Source organism: Ranitomeya imitator, chromosome 1, assembly GCF_032444005.1.
Source record: "Ranitomeya imitator isolate aRanImi1 chromosome 1, aRanImi1.pri, whole genome shotgun sequence".
Taxonomy (NCBI): Eukaryota; Metazoa; Chordata; class Amphibia; order Anura; family Dendrobatidae; genus Ranitomeya; species Ranitomeya imitator.
The window spans coordinates 523,484,514-523,504,502 of record NC_091282.1 but is presented as its reverse complement, the minus strand read 5'-3'; the positions used below and the strand labels follow the sequence as shown (position 1 = coordinate 523,504,502).

Here is a 19,989-nt window from a genome sequence, read left to right as displayed (position 1 = left end):
AAATTACCTCTGGAAATGTTACACATTGATTAATAGTGGTAATTGTTGAGTTGTTTAATGCTCATTTTGTATCATTTTTTTGTTCTTGTTTTTCCATTTAGCCTGAAGTCCAAGTTCGACAAGTAGCAGTAAAATTTGCAAGCAACGTTTTTTCTCCCGACCACATACCTTCAAGATATTTGCTGTTGCTTTCAGCCGGAGATCCGTAAGATGACTATTATGCAATATTTTCTATTCAAAAGGATTGCCTTGATTCCAGTTTGTCATTGCGGCACTGAGCCTTAACCCCTTTCTGACATTAGACGTAATATTCTGTCCATTTGCAACATTCTGGAAGCCAGCAGAGGGCTGATTGTCCTATAGTAGGACAAAGTAAAAAAAAAAGTTTAAATGTAAAATTATATTAAAAAAATCAAAACTAATAATAAAAAATCAATATACCGTATATACTCGCGTATAAGCCGACCCCACTAATTTTGCCCCCCAAAACTGGGAAAACTTAATGACTCGAGTATAAGCCTAGGGTGGGAAATGCAGCAGCTACCGGTAAATGTCAAAAGAAAAAATAGATACCAATAAAAGTAAAATTAATTGAGACATCAGTAGGTTAAGTGTTTTTGAATATCCATATTGAATCAGGAGCCCCATATAATGCTCCATAAAGTTTATGATGGCCCCATAAGATGCTCCATATGCCCCATATAATCCTGCATAAAGGTTAATAATGGCCCCATAAGATGCTCCATAAAGATATTTGCTGCACAAACGTTATGGCCCCATGGAAGATGAGGAAAAGTTGTGACTGAGAAGTCGCAGGTCCTAATATATAACCATGTATTAGGACCTGCGACTTCTCATAGTGATTGGTTTCTTAGTACTATGAATACTGGCAATGTTCATATGCTGTTAGACATGATTAAGATCGCATAGATCGAAACGCGTTGACTATCCTCATGACTGCATCCACCTTTGAGCAATGATTTTAATCACGCTATATTTATATGCACCAATAAAGAATTTCAAGATTTTAGGAGCTGGAATATACACCCTTTCCTCATCTTCCATTGCTGCACGTCTTGGTTGGGACGTAATCTCTGTGCTCCTTCGGTCTGTCGGTGAGCTGGCTGTGGCTTTTTTAGCCTTATTTTACTATGTAATTGTTATGGCCCCATACAGACACTTGCCCCATATAGTGCTGCACAAACATTATGGCCCCATACAGACACTTGCCCCCATATAGTGCTGCACAAACGTTATGGCCCCATAAGATGCTCCATACAGACACTTGCCCCATCTGCTGTTGCTGCGATAAAAATAAAAAATCACATACTCACCTCTCTGTCACTCAGGCCCCCGGCACTTTCAATATTCACCTGACTTCGCTCCGGCGCCGCTCCATCTTCAGCGTCTCCTGCACTGACGTTGAGGCAGAGGGCGCGCACTAACCACGTCACCGAACCCTCTTACCTGAGCGTCAGTGCAGAAGACGGAGCGGCGCCCGGAACGAGGAGCAGGTGACTATCGCGCATCGCAGCCCTCCCCTCCCCATTATACTCACCTGCTCCTGCCGCCGTCACTGTACGTCTGTTCCCTGGCGCTGCAGCTTCTTCCTGTACTGAGCGGTCACTGTTACCGCTCATTACAGTAATGAATATGCGGCTCCACCTCTATGGGAGGTGAAGCCGCATATTCATTACTGTAATGAGCGGTACCATGTGACCGCTCAGAACAGGAAGAAGCTGCCGGGGAAAAGACATGCAGGGACCACGCCAGGTGCAGGTGAGTATAATTAGACAGCCCCCGCTCCCCCTCACCTGCCGACCCCTGGGTATGACTCGAGTATAAGCCGAGAGGGGGACTTTCAGTCCAAAAAAATGGACTGAAAATCTCGGCTTATACTCGAGTATATACGGTATATTCTATCTCTAAATAAATATTTGAATGAAAAAAATATAAAAAATAAAAGTACATATTTGGTGTCGCCGCGCCCGCAACGACCCAACCTGTAAAACTATCCAACTTTTAACCCCTTTAGTGACACCATAACAAAAATAAAAAAGCAAGGCAAAAAACTGCTTTATCATACCACCAAACTAAAAGTGGAATAACACGTGATCTAAAAGACGGATATAAATAAACATGAAAATGCCATCTTGTTCCGCCATAAACAAGCTATCCTACGGAAAAAAAAAAAAAAGTTATAACTCTCAGAATAGAGAGATGCAAAAATAATTATTTTTTTCTATAAAATAGTTTTTATTGTATTAAAGTGCCAAAACTGTCTTATCAATTTTACCACATATGGAATGACATAACCCGCCCCCCCAAAAAAACGAAATTCCTAAATTGCTGGTTTTTGTTTATTCTGCCTCCCAAAAATCGGAATAGAAAGCGATCAAAAATTGTCATGTGCCCGAAAATGGTACCAATAAAAACATCAACTTGTCCCGCAAAAAAGCAAGACCTCACATGACTCTGTGGAAAAAAATATGTAAAAATTATAGCTCTCAAAATGTGGTGATGCAAAAAATAATTTTTGCAGTAAAAAGTGTCTTTTAGTTTGTGACAGCAGCCAAACATAAAAACTCAATGTAAGGCCTCTTTCACACGTCCTGATATTTCCGGTACCGTATAGCATGCCTGTGCCTCATCAGTACCACAAGGACGGGCGCCAGGGAAGAAGCGTTACAGTAAGTGCTGTTTCCCGGCGGCTGGTGCTGAACACGGCTGTCATCATTCTTCCTTTCTCTGCCGTCGAACAGTGCGAGCAGGGGAGAATGATGAGTTATATTCAAGTGATAAAAGAGACAGTAAGCGGTGGCTGATGGGACTATTACTCCCATCAGCCTACCCCTGCTGCTGCTAATAGTGACAGCAGGAGTGGTGTATGGGGGTATTCATCACCTGCCGCCTGCGCTGTAAATAAATAAATGAAAAAAAAAAACGGCGTGGGTTCCCCTGTATTTTCTATAACCAGCCAGGCAAAACTCACAGCTGGGGGCTGCAATTCTTCAGCTGTCAGCTTCAGCAAGGTTGGTTATCAAGAATAGAGGGTTCCACACGCTGTTTTTTTAAATTATTAAAATAAATAATTTAAAAAATGGCGTGGGGTCCCTCCTTCTATTTTTGACAACCAGCCTTGCTAAAGCTCACATCTGGGGGCTGCTATTCTCAGGCAGGTAAGGGGCCATGGATATTGACGACCCTAGTCTAAAAATAGCAGCCCGAAGCTGCCTAGAAAAGGCACATCTGTTAGATGCGCCAATTCTGGCGCTTTGCCCGGCTCTTCCCATTTGCTCTGTAGCGGTGGCAAGTGGGGTTCATATTTGTGGGTTTGATGTCATCTTTGTATTGTCAGTTGACATCAAGCCCACGGCTTAGTAATGGAGAGGTGTCTATAAGTCACCTTTCCATTAATAGTCCTATAGTTGTATGGTAAATAAAGACACAGCCATAATGAAGTCTTTTATTAGAAATAAAACAAAACACACTTATCCATTTTTATTTAAAAATAACAAACACAGTTATACTCACCTAACGCCTAATTCCACCGAAGACCTTGTTCTCCTGTAATAAAACAAAAATAAAACCAGTCATATCCCTCACCTGTCCGTCCTTCTGTCCCACGCTGTATTCCATGTCTGGGGGATAAATAGTTTTCAACCCGGACGGTACCAAGATGCGACCGTCCAGGCTGAGAGCCACTGGTGAATGACCTGCTGTGAGCGCAGCTTGAGTGACGGGCAGTGATGTCATCGAGGTTACCTCCGGTCACTGAGGCTGCGTTCCCAGCCGGGCTGAACTGCGGTGACCTCGGTGAGATCCCCGCTAGCTCATAGTGCTGGTGGGAATCTCGCTGAGGTCACCGGACCTCACCTAGGTCACCGCAGTTCATCCCGGCTGGGAACCAACACAGCTTCACTAACCGACAAATTCAGAAAATTCTCTGCTCCCAAATCCAAATGCCCCCCTCTCTTCTGAGCCCCACAGTATACCTAAACCACATATTGCGTTCACATTTGTCATTTTTGAAGTGATGATAGCCCGCCTAACTTACGGGTGCATGCCTCCAGAAGCACGGGCTGGGCATAACGTACTGGTGACTACAACATACTGTCTCTAGAGCGTGCTGGTCACTACAACGGCAGTTTGCAATTTTCACTTGGCAATATTCATTGCTGCTTGTTTCTGGAAAATACCCATGGAGTCAAAATCGTCACTACACCTGTAGATAAATTCCCCAAGGGGTATAGTTTCCCAAATGGGGTCACTTGAGGGGGTTCTGCTCTTCTAGCATTTAGGGGCTTTGTATTTAGATTCCGCAAGTGTTCTAAGAAAATCTGAGCATATAGCACTCCGTTCCTCCCGAGTCTCTCTGTATGGCTAAGTAGTACTGTACAGCTATATATGGGGTATTGCTACGTTCAGTAGAAATTGTGGGACACATTTTGGTGCCATTTTTACCCACTTCTTGTGTGAAAATGTTAAATCTTTGGCTAAAACACAATTTTGATGTTAAAAATGTAGTTCTTTTGTCTTCACTGCCCAATGGTATAAAATTCTGTGACACACCCATGGTGTCAATATGATCACTGCACCCCTAGATGAATTCATTAAGAGGTGTAGTTCGTAAAATGGAGTGTTCTGTTGTTCTGGCACCTTATTGGCTCTCCCAATGGGTCATGGCACCCAGCGTCGGACTGGAGTACCTTGGGCCCACCAGACAAAAATCATTCTTGGGGCCCACCATGCAGTTTAAAAATACCACACAGGATAGATCCTATATACCACACCAAACACGAGAGCTGACAGATCCTCTATATTCTACACCACACAGGAGAGCTGACAGATCCTCTATATTCTACACCACACAGGAGAGCTGACAGATCCTCTATATACTACACCACACAAGAGAGCTGACAGATCCTCTATATACTACACCACACAGGAGAGCTGACAGATCCTCTATATACTACATCACACAGGAGAGCTGACAGATCCTCTATATACTACACCACACAGGAGAGGTGACAGATCCTCTATATACTAAGTCCAATAGTAGAGAAAACACACATCCGCACTGCTCAAAGGTCCAACTCAGTGACCGTATTATAATATCGGTCTAGCACCACAGAAAGTGATACTGGCTGTATGAATCCTTTACACCTGATTCAACGGGGTGCTGCTGCCAGGAAAAATGTGTGCAGAATCCAAATGGCAAAAAAGAAAAAGTAGGCGCGCACTTACCCTGTTGCGGTGAATATCACTTTATTAGGACATATAAACAAACGGATAGCAGGGAGGGATAGGGTCAGCCACGGACCGTCAGTCCGTGGCTGACCCTATCCCTCCCTGCTATCCGTTTGTTTATATGTCCTAATAAAGTGATATTCACCGCAACAGGGTAAGTGCGCGCCTACTTTTTCTTTTTTGCCTCTATATACTACACCACACAGGAGAGCTGACAGATCCTCTATATACTACATCACACAGGAGAGCTGACAGATCCTCTATATACTACACCACACAGGAGAGGTGACAGATCCTCTATATACTACACCACACAGGAGAGCTGACAGATCCTCTATATACTACATCACACAGGAGAGCTGACAGATCCTCTATATACTACACCACACAGGAGAGCTGACAGATCCTCTATATACTACACCACACAGGAGAGCTGACAGATCCTCTATATACTACACTACACAGGAGAGCTGACAGATCCTCTATATACTACACCACACAGGAGAGCTGACAGATCCTCTATATACTACACCACACAGGAGAGCTGACGGATCCTCTATTTACTACACCACACGGGAGAGCTGACGGATCCTCTATATACTACACCACACGGGAGAGCTGACAGATCCTCTATATACTACACCACACGGGAGAGTTGACAGATCCTCTATATACTACACCACACAGAGAGCTGACAGATCCTCTATATACTACACCACACAGAGAGCTGACAGATCCTCTATATACTACACCACACAGGAGAGCTGACAGATCCTCTACATACTACACCACACAGGAGAGCTGACAGATCCTCTATATACTACACCACACGGGAGAGCTGACAGATCCTCTATATACTACACCACACAGGAGAGCTGACAGATCCTCTATATACTACACCACACGGGAGAGCTGACAGATCCTCTATATACTACACCACACGGGAGAGCTGACAGATCCTCTATATACTACACCACACGGGAGAGCTGACAGATCCTCTATATACTACACCACACGGGAGAGTTGACAGATCCTCTATATACTACACCACACAGAGAGCTGACAGATCCTCTATATACTACACCACACAGGAGAGCTGACAGATCCTCTACATACTACACCACACAGGAGAGTTGACAGATCCTCTATATACTACACCACACGGGAGAGCTGACAGATCCTCTATATACTACACCACACGGGAGAGCTGACAGATCCTCTATATACTACACCACACAGGAGAGCTGACAGATCCTCTACATACTACACCACACAGGAGAGCTGACAGATCCTCTATATACTACACCACACAGGAGAGCTGACAGATCCTCTATATACTACACCACACAGGAGAGCTGACAGATCCTCTATATACTACATCACACAGGAGAGCTGACAGATCCTCTATATACTACACCACACGGGAGAGCAGTAATGTAGGTCCAGTGTGTGTAGTAAAATACTTACCGGTGGCCATATTCCACTGCAATGAAGAAACAAGCAACGACACAGCGGCAGAAGACGGCGACTGCTGCGTATTTTATTACACACAGGGAAGCTTTCTGTTGGGGGCGAGACATTGTTTTTATTAGTACGATTTTGGGATAGATGTAACGTTTTCATCATTTGTTATAGCTTTTTTTGTGGAATTGTGGCGAACAGAAAAAAGGACATTTGGCATTTGTTTCTTTTTACGGTGTTTTCTGATCAAGTTAATTGTTTTTATAATTTGATCGATTGGACTTTTCTGAACCCAGCAATACCAAATATTTGTTGTTTTTTATTTTTAACATATATTTATTTTCAATGGGATAAAAAGGGTGATTTGAACTTTTAGGAATTTTTTTATTTTCTTTTTACCTTTCACTGGTACAGTTAGCCCCTTTAGGCTATGTGTACATGTTGCAGATTCTCTGCGGATCCGTAATTGATTTACAGTACAATGTAAATCAATGAGAAAAAAAAAATGCTGTGCACACTTTGCGGAAAATCCGCTGCGGAAAAGCTGCGGTTTAAAAGAAGTAGCATGTCACTTCTTTTTTGTGAATCGGCAGCGTTTTTGTACCCATTCCATTATAGAAAACCGCAGGGGTAAAAACCGCAGCAAATCCGCAAGAAAACCGCAGCAAAAACGCACAAAAACCGCAGCGGAACCGCAAAAAAAACGCAACAAATCCACAGGTGTGTTTTCTGCCAGGAGAGGCAGAATCCGTACCAGAAATTCCTATGCCTAATCCGCAACGTGTGCACATAGCCTTAGAGGACATGAAGATGCGATCATCCGATCACATGTGCTATTATATACAGTGATACCACAGCATCCCTGCATATAGAAGAAATTATGGTCTCCTTTAAAGCTCGGCTACAGGAAGAAGACCCCTGGCTGTCATTAAAACCCATCGGTGTCCCACAATCACCTCATGGGCACCAATGGGTGAGAGAATGATACGCACGCATGTTGGCATGTGTTATATGCTGCCGTCAGAGACTGACACTGGCATTTAACACGTGCCATACATGTAAGGCAGATGTTGTAAAGGTGTTAATCACCTGAGGACCCCCTTCACCACTGTGTCACCCAATATCCTATGGGCCCCCTCCCCCACTGTTTCGCCTCTATTTTCCTGTGGCCCCCTCCCCCACTATTTCCCCTCTAATTTCCTATGGGCCTGCTCAGAGAGTGAAAGGGGAGCCACGGTAAGGCTATGTGCACACCATGCGGATTTTGCTGCGGATCCGCAGCGCTTCCGCAGCTGCGGGTCAGCAGGAGTTTCCCATGCGTTTACAGTACCATGTAAACCTATGGGAAACAGAAAACGCTGTGCCCATGCTGCGGAAAAAAAACGTGCAGAAACGCAGCGGTTTACATTCCGCAGCATGTCACTTCTTTCTGCGTTCTCCGCAGCAGTTTTACAACTGCCCTTATGGAAAACCGCAATTGTAAAACGCAGTTGTGGAAAACCCAGAAAAACCGCGGTAAATCCGCTATAAATCCGCAGCGGTTTTCCACTGCGGATTTATCAAATCCGCTGCAGAAAAATCCGCAGTGGACCCAGAATACGTGTGCACATACCCTAAAATAGAGGTAGGGGAGGGGGCCCACAAGAAAATTAGAATATCACTGTGGGCCCCCTCCCCTGTGTCACCTATAGGATGCATGGGGCCCCCTCCCCTCACTGCCTCTACTCAGGGTGCCGGCATCATAGAGTTATGTACTTACAGTCACACTGACTGCAGCCATCAGACTCCATCTGCTCCACTGCTGCTGGGTAGTAGGACAGCTGACCAATCACAGCACAGCTCCTTGCCTGAGCTGTGCTGTGAGCTCACACAAAGAAAACTAACGCTGATTGGCTGAATTGCAGCCAATCAGCGCTTACACTGCTGCCCAGGGCTTTGTGGAAGAGGAGCAGAGGACAGAGCACAGGAGACAGGTGTCTGCGGGTCAGCTGCTGTGTACACGTCTCCTCTCAGCCTCACAGTCAGCTGTTCCCCTGTCTGCTGGCTGAAGTGGGAGTCGGCACTCTGCACACCGCTCTCCTGGCAGAGGAATGGCAGCGGCAGCAGGTGATGTGAAGGAGCTGCTCCTGCACTTCCCATCACCTGTGCAGTCTGCCAGCCGATGCCGGCTATGCAATAACATGTGCACGCTATGAGCATGATGCAGGGCAGGCACAAATGAGGGAGGCAGGAGCTGGGGGCAGGGCCCACCGGAGGATTCTCCGGTGTCCCGGTGCCCCAGTCCGACCCTGATGGCACCTGCAAACCATAACAGTAAAATCTGGCGCTCCTTCCCTTCTGAGCTTTGCGCTGTGCCTGAAAAATATTTCCCCATTACATGTAGGGTATTGGCACACTCAGGAAAAAATGGACTTCAGTTTGTTGTGAAAAAAATTCCTATTAGACCTTAGAAAAATTAAAAACTTTGGGATAAAACAGCATTTTAGTGGTAAAAATGTAGTTTATTCTTTCTTCACCGGTCAGTGGTATAAAATTCTGTGAGGCACATACGGTGACAATATGATCACTGCACCCCTAGAAGAATTCATTGGGGAGTGTAGTTTGTAAAATGAGTTCACATATAAGGGCTTTCTGTGGTTCTGGCACCTCAGGGGCTCTGCCAATATAACATGGCACCCTCAAACCATTCCAGCAAAATCTGAACTCCAGTATGGTGCCTCTTCCCTTCTGAGCTTTGCACTGTGCCTCTAAAGTAGTATCCCCCCTACATATGGGGGTATCCGTGTACTCAGGAGAAATTGCCCAACAAAATGTATGGTGTAGTTTCTCTTGTTACCCTTATGAAAATGCAAAATTTAGGGCTAAAATAACATTTTTGTGAGGAAAATGTGATTTTATTAATTTAATGACTCAATGTTCTAAACTTCTGTGGACCCCACTCTTGTTCAAGGTGCTCAACATGCCTCTAGATAAGTTCCTTGGGGGTCTAGTTTCCAAAATGGGGTCACTTATGGGAGGTTTCCACTGCACATCAGGGGCTCTCCAAACACAACACGGTGTCTGATCTTCATTCCAGCCAATTTTGCATTGAAAAAGTCAAATGGCGCTCCTTCCCTTCCGAGCTCTGCCAGGCGCCGAAACAGTTGTTTACTCCCATATATGGGGTATCGGCACACTCGGGACAAATTGCACACCAAATTTTGGTGTCTAATTTCTCCTGTTACACTTGGAAAAAATAAAAAATTTGGAGCTGAATAAAATTTTGGTGAAAAAAGTTAAATGTTCATTTAAAAAAAAAAAAAAATACATTTAAAAAATCCTGTGAAGCACCTGAAGGGTTGATAAACTTCTTGAATGTGGTTTTGAGCACCTTGAGGGGTGCAGTTTTTTGAATGGTGTCACTTTTGGGTATTTTATATCGTATAGACCCCTCAAAGTGACTTCAAATGTGATGTGGTCCCTAACAAAAAAAAATTATGTTGTAAAAATTAGAAATCGCTGGTCAACTTTTAACCCTTTACAACTTTCTAACGAATAAAAAAAAAAATTTGGTTCCAAAATTGTGCTGATGTAAAGTAAGCATGTGGGAAATGTTACTTATTAAGTAATTTTGTGTGACATAGCTGTGTGATTTAAGGGCATGAAAATTAAAATTTCTGATTTTTTTTTCACAAATAAACGCAAGTCCTATCAAATAAATTTTACCACTAACATGAAGTACAATATGTCACGAGAAAACGATCCCAGAATCACCGGGATCCATTGATGCGTTCAAGATTATTTCATAAAGGGACAGTGGTCAGAATTGTAAAAATTGGCCTGGTCATTAACGTGCAAACCACCCTCGTGGGTAAAGGGGCCTTAAGCTGTCTAGTGGATGTTTGCTGCATTGTAGAATGTAGCCCAGTGTTCTTAGACTGGGTTAAGAATGGCTGTTGTGTTCTTCTTTAAAGAGAATCTGTCAGCAGGATTTCACTCTACCCCTAAATTATTTATATGTGTATGTAGCTCTTTCAAAGATTCGAGCAATACCTTTACATGGCCAGTCTGTTCTTCCATTACTGAGAAATCAGTGTTTGAATTGTTATACAAATAAGGCTGAAGCCTCTGTCACTCCAGCTCTACTCTCCTCCTTCTCCTGTTTGACTGACGTCCTTTCCCTGAAGTCACAAAGCGGCTATCAATCAAGCACAAGAAGGAGGAGGAGGCGCTTGGCAGGCTATAGAGCTGGAGTGACCGAGGCTTCCAGTGTACTATAGTCCTTCAGCCCCTTTTGTATATCAATTCAAACATTGATTTCTCAGTAACAGAAGACCAGACTGGCCATGTAAAGGTATTGAAGGGAATCTACCTGTGCATATAATTTAGGTAGTGAGGAAGTCTAGAATAAAAATCTGCTCCCATATAGTCCGTTCTCTTTCTGAATCAGAAGAACCCAGTGCCTTCACACTGATTTAGAGCATCTACCAAAACAAAATCTGTCCTGGTGATAGAATCCTTTGAATGCCTACCCACCCATTCAATGTAAATCTATACGTTAACAGTTGACGTTACCCAGTTGAGAGTCTTGCTATGACCATTTTATCAATGACATTAATACCTTGTCAGTGCAGAACTCAGCATTTCTGTGTGTGGAAGCTTACTTTCCACATTTTCCAGGAGGCTGGAAGACTGTAACATTTATACAATGATTATCTTCCTAGCCTATCCCTATACGCAGATCATGTTGGCAGACTACGAAGCCCACCCATTCCATTTCCATGACCAGTTGAAACCACAAGATTACATACACTATATAAAAAGACACATATGGAGTTTTTTTTCCAATGTCTGACATGAAATCAGAATAAACCTTTCCCGTCTTGGGACAATTACAATTGGGATTACCATAATTATGAATATTTCTAGTTTCATCTGTTTATGTGGTGCTGTACATGGAATGAATATCAAACAGTACACAAAATCCATTGTAAGCTACAGGGGATGATTAGTGCCCATAGTCTTGTGAGTCATTGTGCCTGATACATTTGGTGTATTTGCAGGAGAGAGGAGGTCTATGGGGAAGCACAAAGAGCCCTGAGAACATTTTCGGCAAACAGTGAAAATCAGGGCACACCTTTGAAACTCCCATCTTTCCCAGTAATGGTCAGCCATATTATGGATAAGGTAAGCCTTTAACTTGCGTTACAGATAATCCTGAACTTGTAGTGCTTTATTGGTAAACCTCCATGGAGTTTTTTTCTGTTTTATATTTACTGAAACGAGATTCGTCAAATCTAACGCTGTGTTTTATCTCTTCCCTATAGGCATCCAGCCGAATGAAAACGCCTGTTAAATTTGTAACAACCACATCTGTTCTCCCCTTTAACCCTGCTGCATTTCTAGAGGTATATATTTCATTGCTAAAGTAACATCCTATCATAATGACCTAATGTAAAAGTTCTTTATTTTTATCCTATTTTTTTTTTCTGCCTAGATTATTCTGTATTTGAGAATGTGCCTAGCCCATAGCGCTGGCGTCGACCCAACCTGCCAGTCTTTAGCAGATATGCAGGATCAGGCACCAGCTCTGGGACGCTATGTTAGACAGCTAATGTCCAATGACATGAGCGCAGCAGACTCTTCCAAAGACGGAGACATGAACCCTGTGGAGATGTACATAAGCCTCATTCAGCAACTGTTATCTGCAGCTGGAGGTACAATGTGGAATCAAATCCTATATTAATTACTCACTTAAGATATATTGATTATTTCGTCAATATTTATATTATTATATATCAATATTTATATTATATATCAATATGTATATTATGTGCATGTATATTGATACATATTTATATTCTATTATATATCAATATTTATATTATATATTTATATTATATATCCGATATTTAATCAATATTGATATTATATATTATGCATAGGCAGCATCAATAGTAAAAAGTTAGTCACACAGGGTTAATAGCAGCGTTAAGGGACTGCGTTATGCCGCGATGTAACGCAGTCTAACGGACTGCTAAACCCCTATGGGGGAACTGACGGGAGGGCAGTATGGAGGGGGCACTGACTGGAGGGGAGTAGGGAAGGGGAATTCGCAGCTGGACTGTGCCCGTTGTTGATTGGTCACAGCCATCCGGCCGCAACCAATCAGCAACGCGGGATTTCCGTGACAGACAAACAGACGGAAGTGACCCTTAGACTATTATATAGATAGATATATATATATTATATATCAATATTTATATTATATATATATTTATATTATACTAGATGGTGGCCCGATTCTAACGCATCGGGTATTCTAGAATATGCATGGCCATGTAGTATATTGCACAGCCCACGTAGTATATTGCCCATCGACGTAGTATATTGCCCATCGACGTAGTATATTGCCCAGCCACGTAGTATATTTCCCAGTCACGTAGTATATTACCCAGCCACGTAGTATTTTGGCCATTTACGTAGTATATTGCCCAGCCACGTAGTATACAGCACAGAGCCACATAGTATATTGCCCAGCCACGTAGTGTATGGCACAGCGACGTATATTGCCCAGCCACGTAATATATGGCACAGCGACGTAGTATATTGCCCAGTCACGTAGTATATTGGCCTTTTACGTAGTATATTGCCCAGCCACGTAATATACAGCACAGAGCCACGTAGTATATTGCCCAGTCACGTAGTATATTGGCCTTTTACGTAGTATATTGCCCAGCCACGTAATATACAGCACAGAGCCACGTAGTATATTGCCCAGTCACGTAGTATATGGCACAGCGACGTAGTATATTGCCCAGTCATGTAGTATATTGCTCAGTGACGTAGTATATTGCCCAGCCACGTAGTATATAGCACAGAGCCATGTAGTATATTGCCCAGCCACGTAGACGTAGTATATTGCCCAGCCTTGTGGTATACAGCACAGAGCTACGTAGGATATTGCACAGTGACGTACTCTATTCCCGAGCCACGTATGTCACAGGTTCAAAAAATAAAAAATAAACATACTCACCTAACGATCCGAGGGCCCCTTGTAGTGGAACATACTCACCATTCTCGTCGCTGCTCCTCAGCGTCCCGTCTCTCCGCCTGCTGGGATCCTGTGCAGATGGGCGCGCGGCTGCCGCCATCTTGCGTTCCCAGGATGCTTTGCGAAATTACCCATATGACTTAGCGGTCTTCCGAGATCGCTAGGTCTTATGGGTAATTTCGCAAAGCATCGGTGGCAAAGGAAGACTGGCGGCAGCGGCTCAGCGGACAACGGAGGGTGAGTGTAGCATTTTTTTTGTTTTTGTACTATTTGTAACGTTACTTTCTTTTACTATTGATGCCGCATAGGCAGCATCAATAGTAAAAGGTTGGGGACACACAGGGTTAATAGCGGCGGTAACGGAATGCGTTACCGCCGGTATTAACCCTGTGTTAGCTGCGACCGGAGGGGAGTATGGAGCGTGCGGGGAGCGGAGCGCCGGGGACACAGTGCGGGGAGCGGAGCGCCGGGGACTGACTGCGGGGAGCGGGCGCCGGCCACTGACTGCGGGGAGTATGGAGTGGCCATTTTCTTCCGGACTGTGCCCATCGCTGATTGGTCGTGGCTGTTTTTGCGGCGAACAATCAGCGACTTGGATTCCCATGATAGACAGAGGCCAGGACCAATGAATATCCGTGACAGAAGGACAGACAGACGGAAGTACCCCTTAGACAATTATGTATATAGATTATCAATATTTAATCAATATTTCTAATTGATTGATTTTACTTCGGTCTGATTAAGATTCACTACAAACTAATTCTTGATAAGTTTTTTCCTTAATTGCAGGTTTACAAGTTATGTATTGCCTCCTTGAGATAGTATCTGTATATCCACAGAAGCTGGCTGCCTTGTTAGTAGATAAAGTGGAATGGATAAAGGTAAGTACCAGATCATCACATCTCTACCTGTGTCTCTTACAAATAAGTCACTTGCCCTGTTGCTTTCTCCTGTATTTGCAGTTTGCACGAATTCTTATAAAGACGTTAAGCCACATCTTATTGGTAATTTTGTGTTTTCTCAGAGCCTGATGACTGCTAACAAGGAGGAAATGCGGGAGCTGGCGGCTCAGTTATATGCTCTAGTTGTAGTTACTTTATCTGGTCCGGAGCTAAAATCTAAAATTCAGAGCCTGATCAAGACTGCTAAGGATCCCCATGTAAGTATCAAGGCTATGTATTGTGGTTTGGACCATCTACTAATCTTACATGGAGCTAGGTACATGGGTATAAATGTGATATTTATAAAAGATTGCTGCCAGAACAATATCAAGCAATGTAGGAAAAAGTACTAGGGTAAAGTTGGTTGGAATTAATTTAATTTATTTTCTTAAAGTCCCCAGAGGCTCAACATGGATCTCTGCTGGCCCTGGGATATCTGATTGGAAGATATTTGGACACCACCAAGACTAGGAGAGGGCCCCAGGACATGGAGCAACTAGAATCCTTGTCTATTCTTGAACAGAATGAAACCATCCAAGCTTGTGTGGAAACCATTGGTAAGTCTGTTACATAATGATATGGTTTTAAGCGTTCACTTCATGTAAATCCTGAATGCAGGCATGCAATAACTTTGTTTTGAAAATTAAAATTTGTCTAGATATAGTTGCACAGTCAAGGTTCATTCACATGTACATGCAAAACCGCAGGAGATTTTCAGATTTTGGGGCTATTAAATAACAAAAAAAAAATTCAGTATACCCAAGTTCCATGCCACTGATCCAGCTAAGATGTGTAAATAGATGAGTTCTGGATCCTGTGATTACCATATTTGCAGACGTCACGTGACAGCGCAACCTTACTGGTAGCCTGGTGTACTGAGACCAACCAGAAACCACCGGAGTATCAGATGAACAGAACATTTCCGCAACGTGTGGATGAGATGTGTTCAAGTCTTAGCTGCGTCTGTATTATGTTTTGGGTTCTCCATCTGTAAATCTCTATATGGACAAAGGTTTAAAGTGTAACTGTGCTTTCAGGAGGACTTGCAGCAGGATGTCTGTGTCTGCCTCTAGCTCCTGGATGTACAAATGAAGGTGATGTGCCTTAAGTGCATGGAGGATGTTCTCAAGCCTCTCTTCTCCCAAGCTCCGTTCCCCACCCAATGTCGCCTCCTCTTGCTTATTCCACAGCTCTTTTGCAGTGTGACTTCAAGCCAAGAAGCAGAGCTATCCATTAAGCAGGAAGAGGCGGCTCTTGGTGTCGAATAGAGCCAGAGTGACGGAGACCTGAGAAGTCTTTCCAAAAGCACTTCAGCTTCATTTGTGTGTCCATTGAAATGCTGATTTCTCCGGAATGAAGCAATGGACTGTCTAGGTAAAAGGATTGCTGGAATTGTGTTTTGAAAGCGCTGCATGTGCTATAGATATGAATAGTTCGGGGGGCGGAATCCTGCTGACACATTCCCTGTAACACCTTCATGATCTTGCAATTTTTTTTCGCTTTAGTTTTTTCCTCCCCTTATTGCTAGAGCCATAACCTTTTCTTGATTTTCTCCTTCGCCGCATTGGGGGACACAGGACCATGGGTGTATGCTACTGCCACTAGGAGGCTGACACGAAGTAAATATAAAAAGGGTTAACTCCTCCTCTGCAGTATACACCACCCACTGGCTCCGGATAGAACTAGTTCATTCTTAGTGTCCGTAGGAGGCACACTGGGGTTTGTTATTCAGACGGTACATTTTTAATTTTTATATTTTTTAAACCTTTTTGCGCAAGAGGAAGACTGGGGTGACGGAACCTTTTCAAGGTTCCAATCTCCCCCAAACAGGCGAGCACGGCGAGTGTCGCCTCCCCGTATCCTGCAACATGGGATGCCAGGCCTGAGCTATTTTAGGGGCGATGGTTCCCTTCAGGGCGCCGATCTCCGCGCATCGGCAACATATCGGAACACGGAGTGTCACCTCCATGTACCCCCTTCTGAGCCAGGCCACAGCCGGACAACCTGCCCTGTGAAATCCTAGTGGAGCAAACCCTTGGGATACACAGAGGCTCTCCCCCCATGCTTCGTCCCTATTGAAGCCCTGACCTGCGTGCAGAGTAGCAGCTCTGCCCATTACTTCCTCCAGGAGGAGGAACCCTCAGTGAGTTTTCCATCCGGGGGGGCTCCTGAGTGCGTCGCAGGCCCGGCGGTCCTTTCCAGTCGGGCACCGCTAATTTAGTCCCCGGCTTCAGCCCTTGCTAGGCCGCAAGCTGGTAATCCCGCCCCCTTCCGTGCGTCACTTTGGCTGTCCTGCCCACCTGCCTGGTGCTTCTCGCACACTGCGAGAAGTGCCTCTCTGTTCTCGGCGGCCGTATTTCGCCACCCAGCAGGCTCAACACAGCATGGCAAGCTCCCTCTATCCTTGAGGTCCGGGGCTGCACGCTTGGGGACAAAACTCTTGGGGTCACAGGTCCTGGGTAAGTTCTCTGCCACACTTCCCTCAGGCTTCCTTCCCATTTTTTCCTCATGTGCTCTGCTGTTTTTCAGCAGTACTATTCGCTTCCTGCAGTATTTTGGGGGTTAACAGGGATACAACATGTCTCCACCTAAAACCTCTAAAAAGACCACTAAAACAGTGTTTTTTGCTTCATGCACCTCCTGTCAGGCTGCGTTACCAAGGGGGCATACTGCTCTGGCTTGCGATCCCAAATGTGCTCAGCAGCCCTCCATCGTGACCAAACCCACGGTGACCAGCCCCCCTGAGTGGGCCTTGTCACTTTCGCAATCTATGTCTTCTTTGACTAAGGTCATCGAGTACCTCCAGGATCCTTCCAGGACCACAACCGCTAATCCATCTGTCTCAGTGAATTCCCCTACATCAGGGGAACCATCGGCCTGCGGGGGCCGTCCTCGCTTAAGGGTCAGACAGGTATCGAGAAAGCGGGTACATAGCTCGTCCCACAGGCCCTCTGTTGCGTCGGCGTTCGTTAGCTGTGTTTCTTCCTCTCCCTTTCCAGGACTGGATAGTGAACGTGACTCTGAATCTGGGTCGGATGGGCCCCTTGAATAGAGTCCCCAGGTTATCAGGCTACTGTGGATAGTCTCATTGAGGCCGTCAAGTCACTGCAGATCGATGAAGAATCTATTTCGTCACACACGAATACTGCAGTGTCTTTTAAAAGGACTAAACATCCTCATAGGGTGTTTGCCAATCACCCTGAGTTCCAGAACATAGTCCAGTGACATAGGGAGCACCCAGACAAACGCTTTGCAGGTCAGAGATCGTTGGAGACCAGATATCCTTTCTCCCCTGACCTCCGCAAACAATGGATGGAATTTCTTCCAGTGCTGTCCCTACTGGATGGATCTTCCATTAAAGATCCTACAGATTGTCTGATTGACAGCCTCGCTCTTTCAGTTTTTGAAGCAACTGGCTTGGCACTTTTTCCCTCCTTTGTGACGACCTGGGTAGCCAAAGCCATGGCTTACTGGGCAGATTCCCTGCAGAAGGCCATACAGAAGTGACCTTCCTTCTGAGTTAGCGGAGTTTGCCAATCAAATTTCTTTGGCCGGTGATTATTAAATGCTTCCCTTGATGCGGCTAATTGCTCTGCGCTTACAGCTTCCAACGCAGTAGCTATTAGAAGGGTACTATGACTGAGGAACTGGTGAGCGGACTCTGCATCTAAAAAGTCCTTGACATCTCTTCCCTATCTCAGCGGTTGTTTATTCAGAGAAAAACTGGACCAACTGATTTTGGACGCTACAGGCGGGAAGAGTAAATTCCTCCCCCAGCAGAGAGCTAGGTGCCCTAGCCACCGTCAGCTGCAGACACGTTTTCGGTCCTTCTGCAGCAATTACGGGTGGTCCTCAATGACTAGTTCCCCCAGTTCGGGGTGCCCCGCTCACAGAGGCAAGAGTCCTCAGTACTCATGCAAACTCAACCATTTGTGGAAGGGCCACCCCAAGCAGTCCAGATCTGGGGGATCCAGACCCTTCAGATCCTCGACTAAATGACTCGCAACCTTTTCCGGCTGCCTACTTCTCTTTCGCAATGTCTGGCTCGCAGTCGTTCACGACGACTGGGTCAGAGATCTGGTGTCCTTCAGGTACAAAATAGATTTCCTTCCTGGGCATGATCTTGGACACTTCCTGAGGGTTGGTGATTCTCCCTCAGGACAAGGTCCTAGCCCTTCAACAGGGAGTCTGGCCGCTCTGTCTTTCATCTCCTTGTTCCATCCGTTTCGGCCTGAGGATTCTCAGGAAGATGGTAGCCGCAATGTAAGCAATCCCGTTCGCCCAACTCCATCTTCGGCCCCTGCAACACGCACTCTTGGATGCATGGGACAAAGTAGTTTCCTCCATGATCAATGCTCTAAAGCCGGTGTCGGTGCGTATCTATCATCGAATCTGGAATTTCTTCGACTGGTGCAGAAGCATAGTTCGTCCTCCGCTCAATTTCAACATTCCCACCATTTTGGAATTTCTTCAGTCTTGTATGGACTTGGGTCTAGCGCCGAGTTCCCTCAAAGGGCAGGTCTTGGCCTTTTCCGTCCTGTTTCAGCGTAAGATCGCTTCCAAACCCCAGGTGAAAACATTCTTTCAAGGAGTCTCCCACGTGGTACCTCCCTATAGTAGAGCGCCTCTAGACGTCTGAAACCTTAATTTGATCCTGGGTGGCCTACAAGAGTCTCCATTCGAGCCGTTGCAGGACATCTCCCTATCCTTTCATGGAAGGTTGCCTTCCTTGTAGCGATTTACTTCGTTCAGAAGAGTCTCGGAGTTGGCTGCTCTTTCCTGCCATGATCCGTTTCTGATTTTTCATCGTGATCGTGAGAAGGTGGTCCTCACACTGTCTCCATCCTTCCTTCCTAAGGTGGCATCTTCTTTTCACCTTAATGAGGATATCATGCTTCCTCGTTTTATCTTGGCCCGGTTCAACGAGTGGAAAAGGCTCTTTATTCCTTATATCTTGTGAGAGCTCTTAGGAAGTACGTATGTATGGCGGCACCTTTTCATCATTCGGATGCCCTGTTCGTGCTCCTGGCGGGACGCCAGAAAAGATGGGCTGCTTTTAAGTCGACAATAGCCAGATGGATTCGGTCTACTATTCATGAAGCTTACCGTGTCAGGCTAGCCGATTCCAGCGGGGATCAAGGCACACTCCACTCGGTCGGTAGGCGCTTCATGGGCCATTCAGCATCAAGCATCTGCGGAGCAGGATTGCAAAGCGGCGACCAGGTCCAGCCTGCACACTCTCTCAAAGCATTATGATGTTCATACTCAGGCATCTGCAGACGCGAGCCTGGGTAGATGTATCTT

General features: G+C 45.1%; 1 protein-coding gene across 2 annotated transcripts in view; it reads left to right on the top strand.

Annotated features, from left to right (window-relative positions):
• Nucleotides 1-19,989, top strand: part of ECPAS (Ecm29 proteasome adaptor and scaffold) — a 290,433-nt gene that overhangs the window by 87,360 nt on the left and 183,084 nt on the right. For both annotated transcript variants that reach the window (XM_069766926.1, XM_069766915.1), the window contains exons 15-21: nt 102-205; nt 11,754-11,877; nt 12,018-12,098; nt 12,188-12,407; nt 14,534-14,625; nt 14,769-14,903; nt 15,080-15,242. In XM_069766926.1, coding sequence (XP_069623027.1) covers nt 102-205; nt 11,754-11,877; nt 12,018-12,098; nt 12,188-12,407; nt 14,534-14,625; nt 14,769-14,903; nt 15,080-15,242 — 919 coding nt within the window. The remainder of the gene's footprint in view (nt 1-101; nt 206-11,753; nt 11,878-12,017; nt 12,099-12,187; nt 12,408-14,533; nt 14,626-14,768; nt 14,904-15,079; nt 15,243-19,989) is intronic.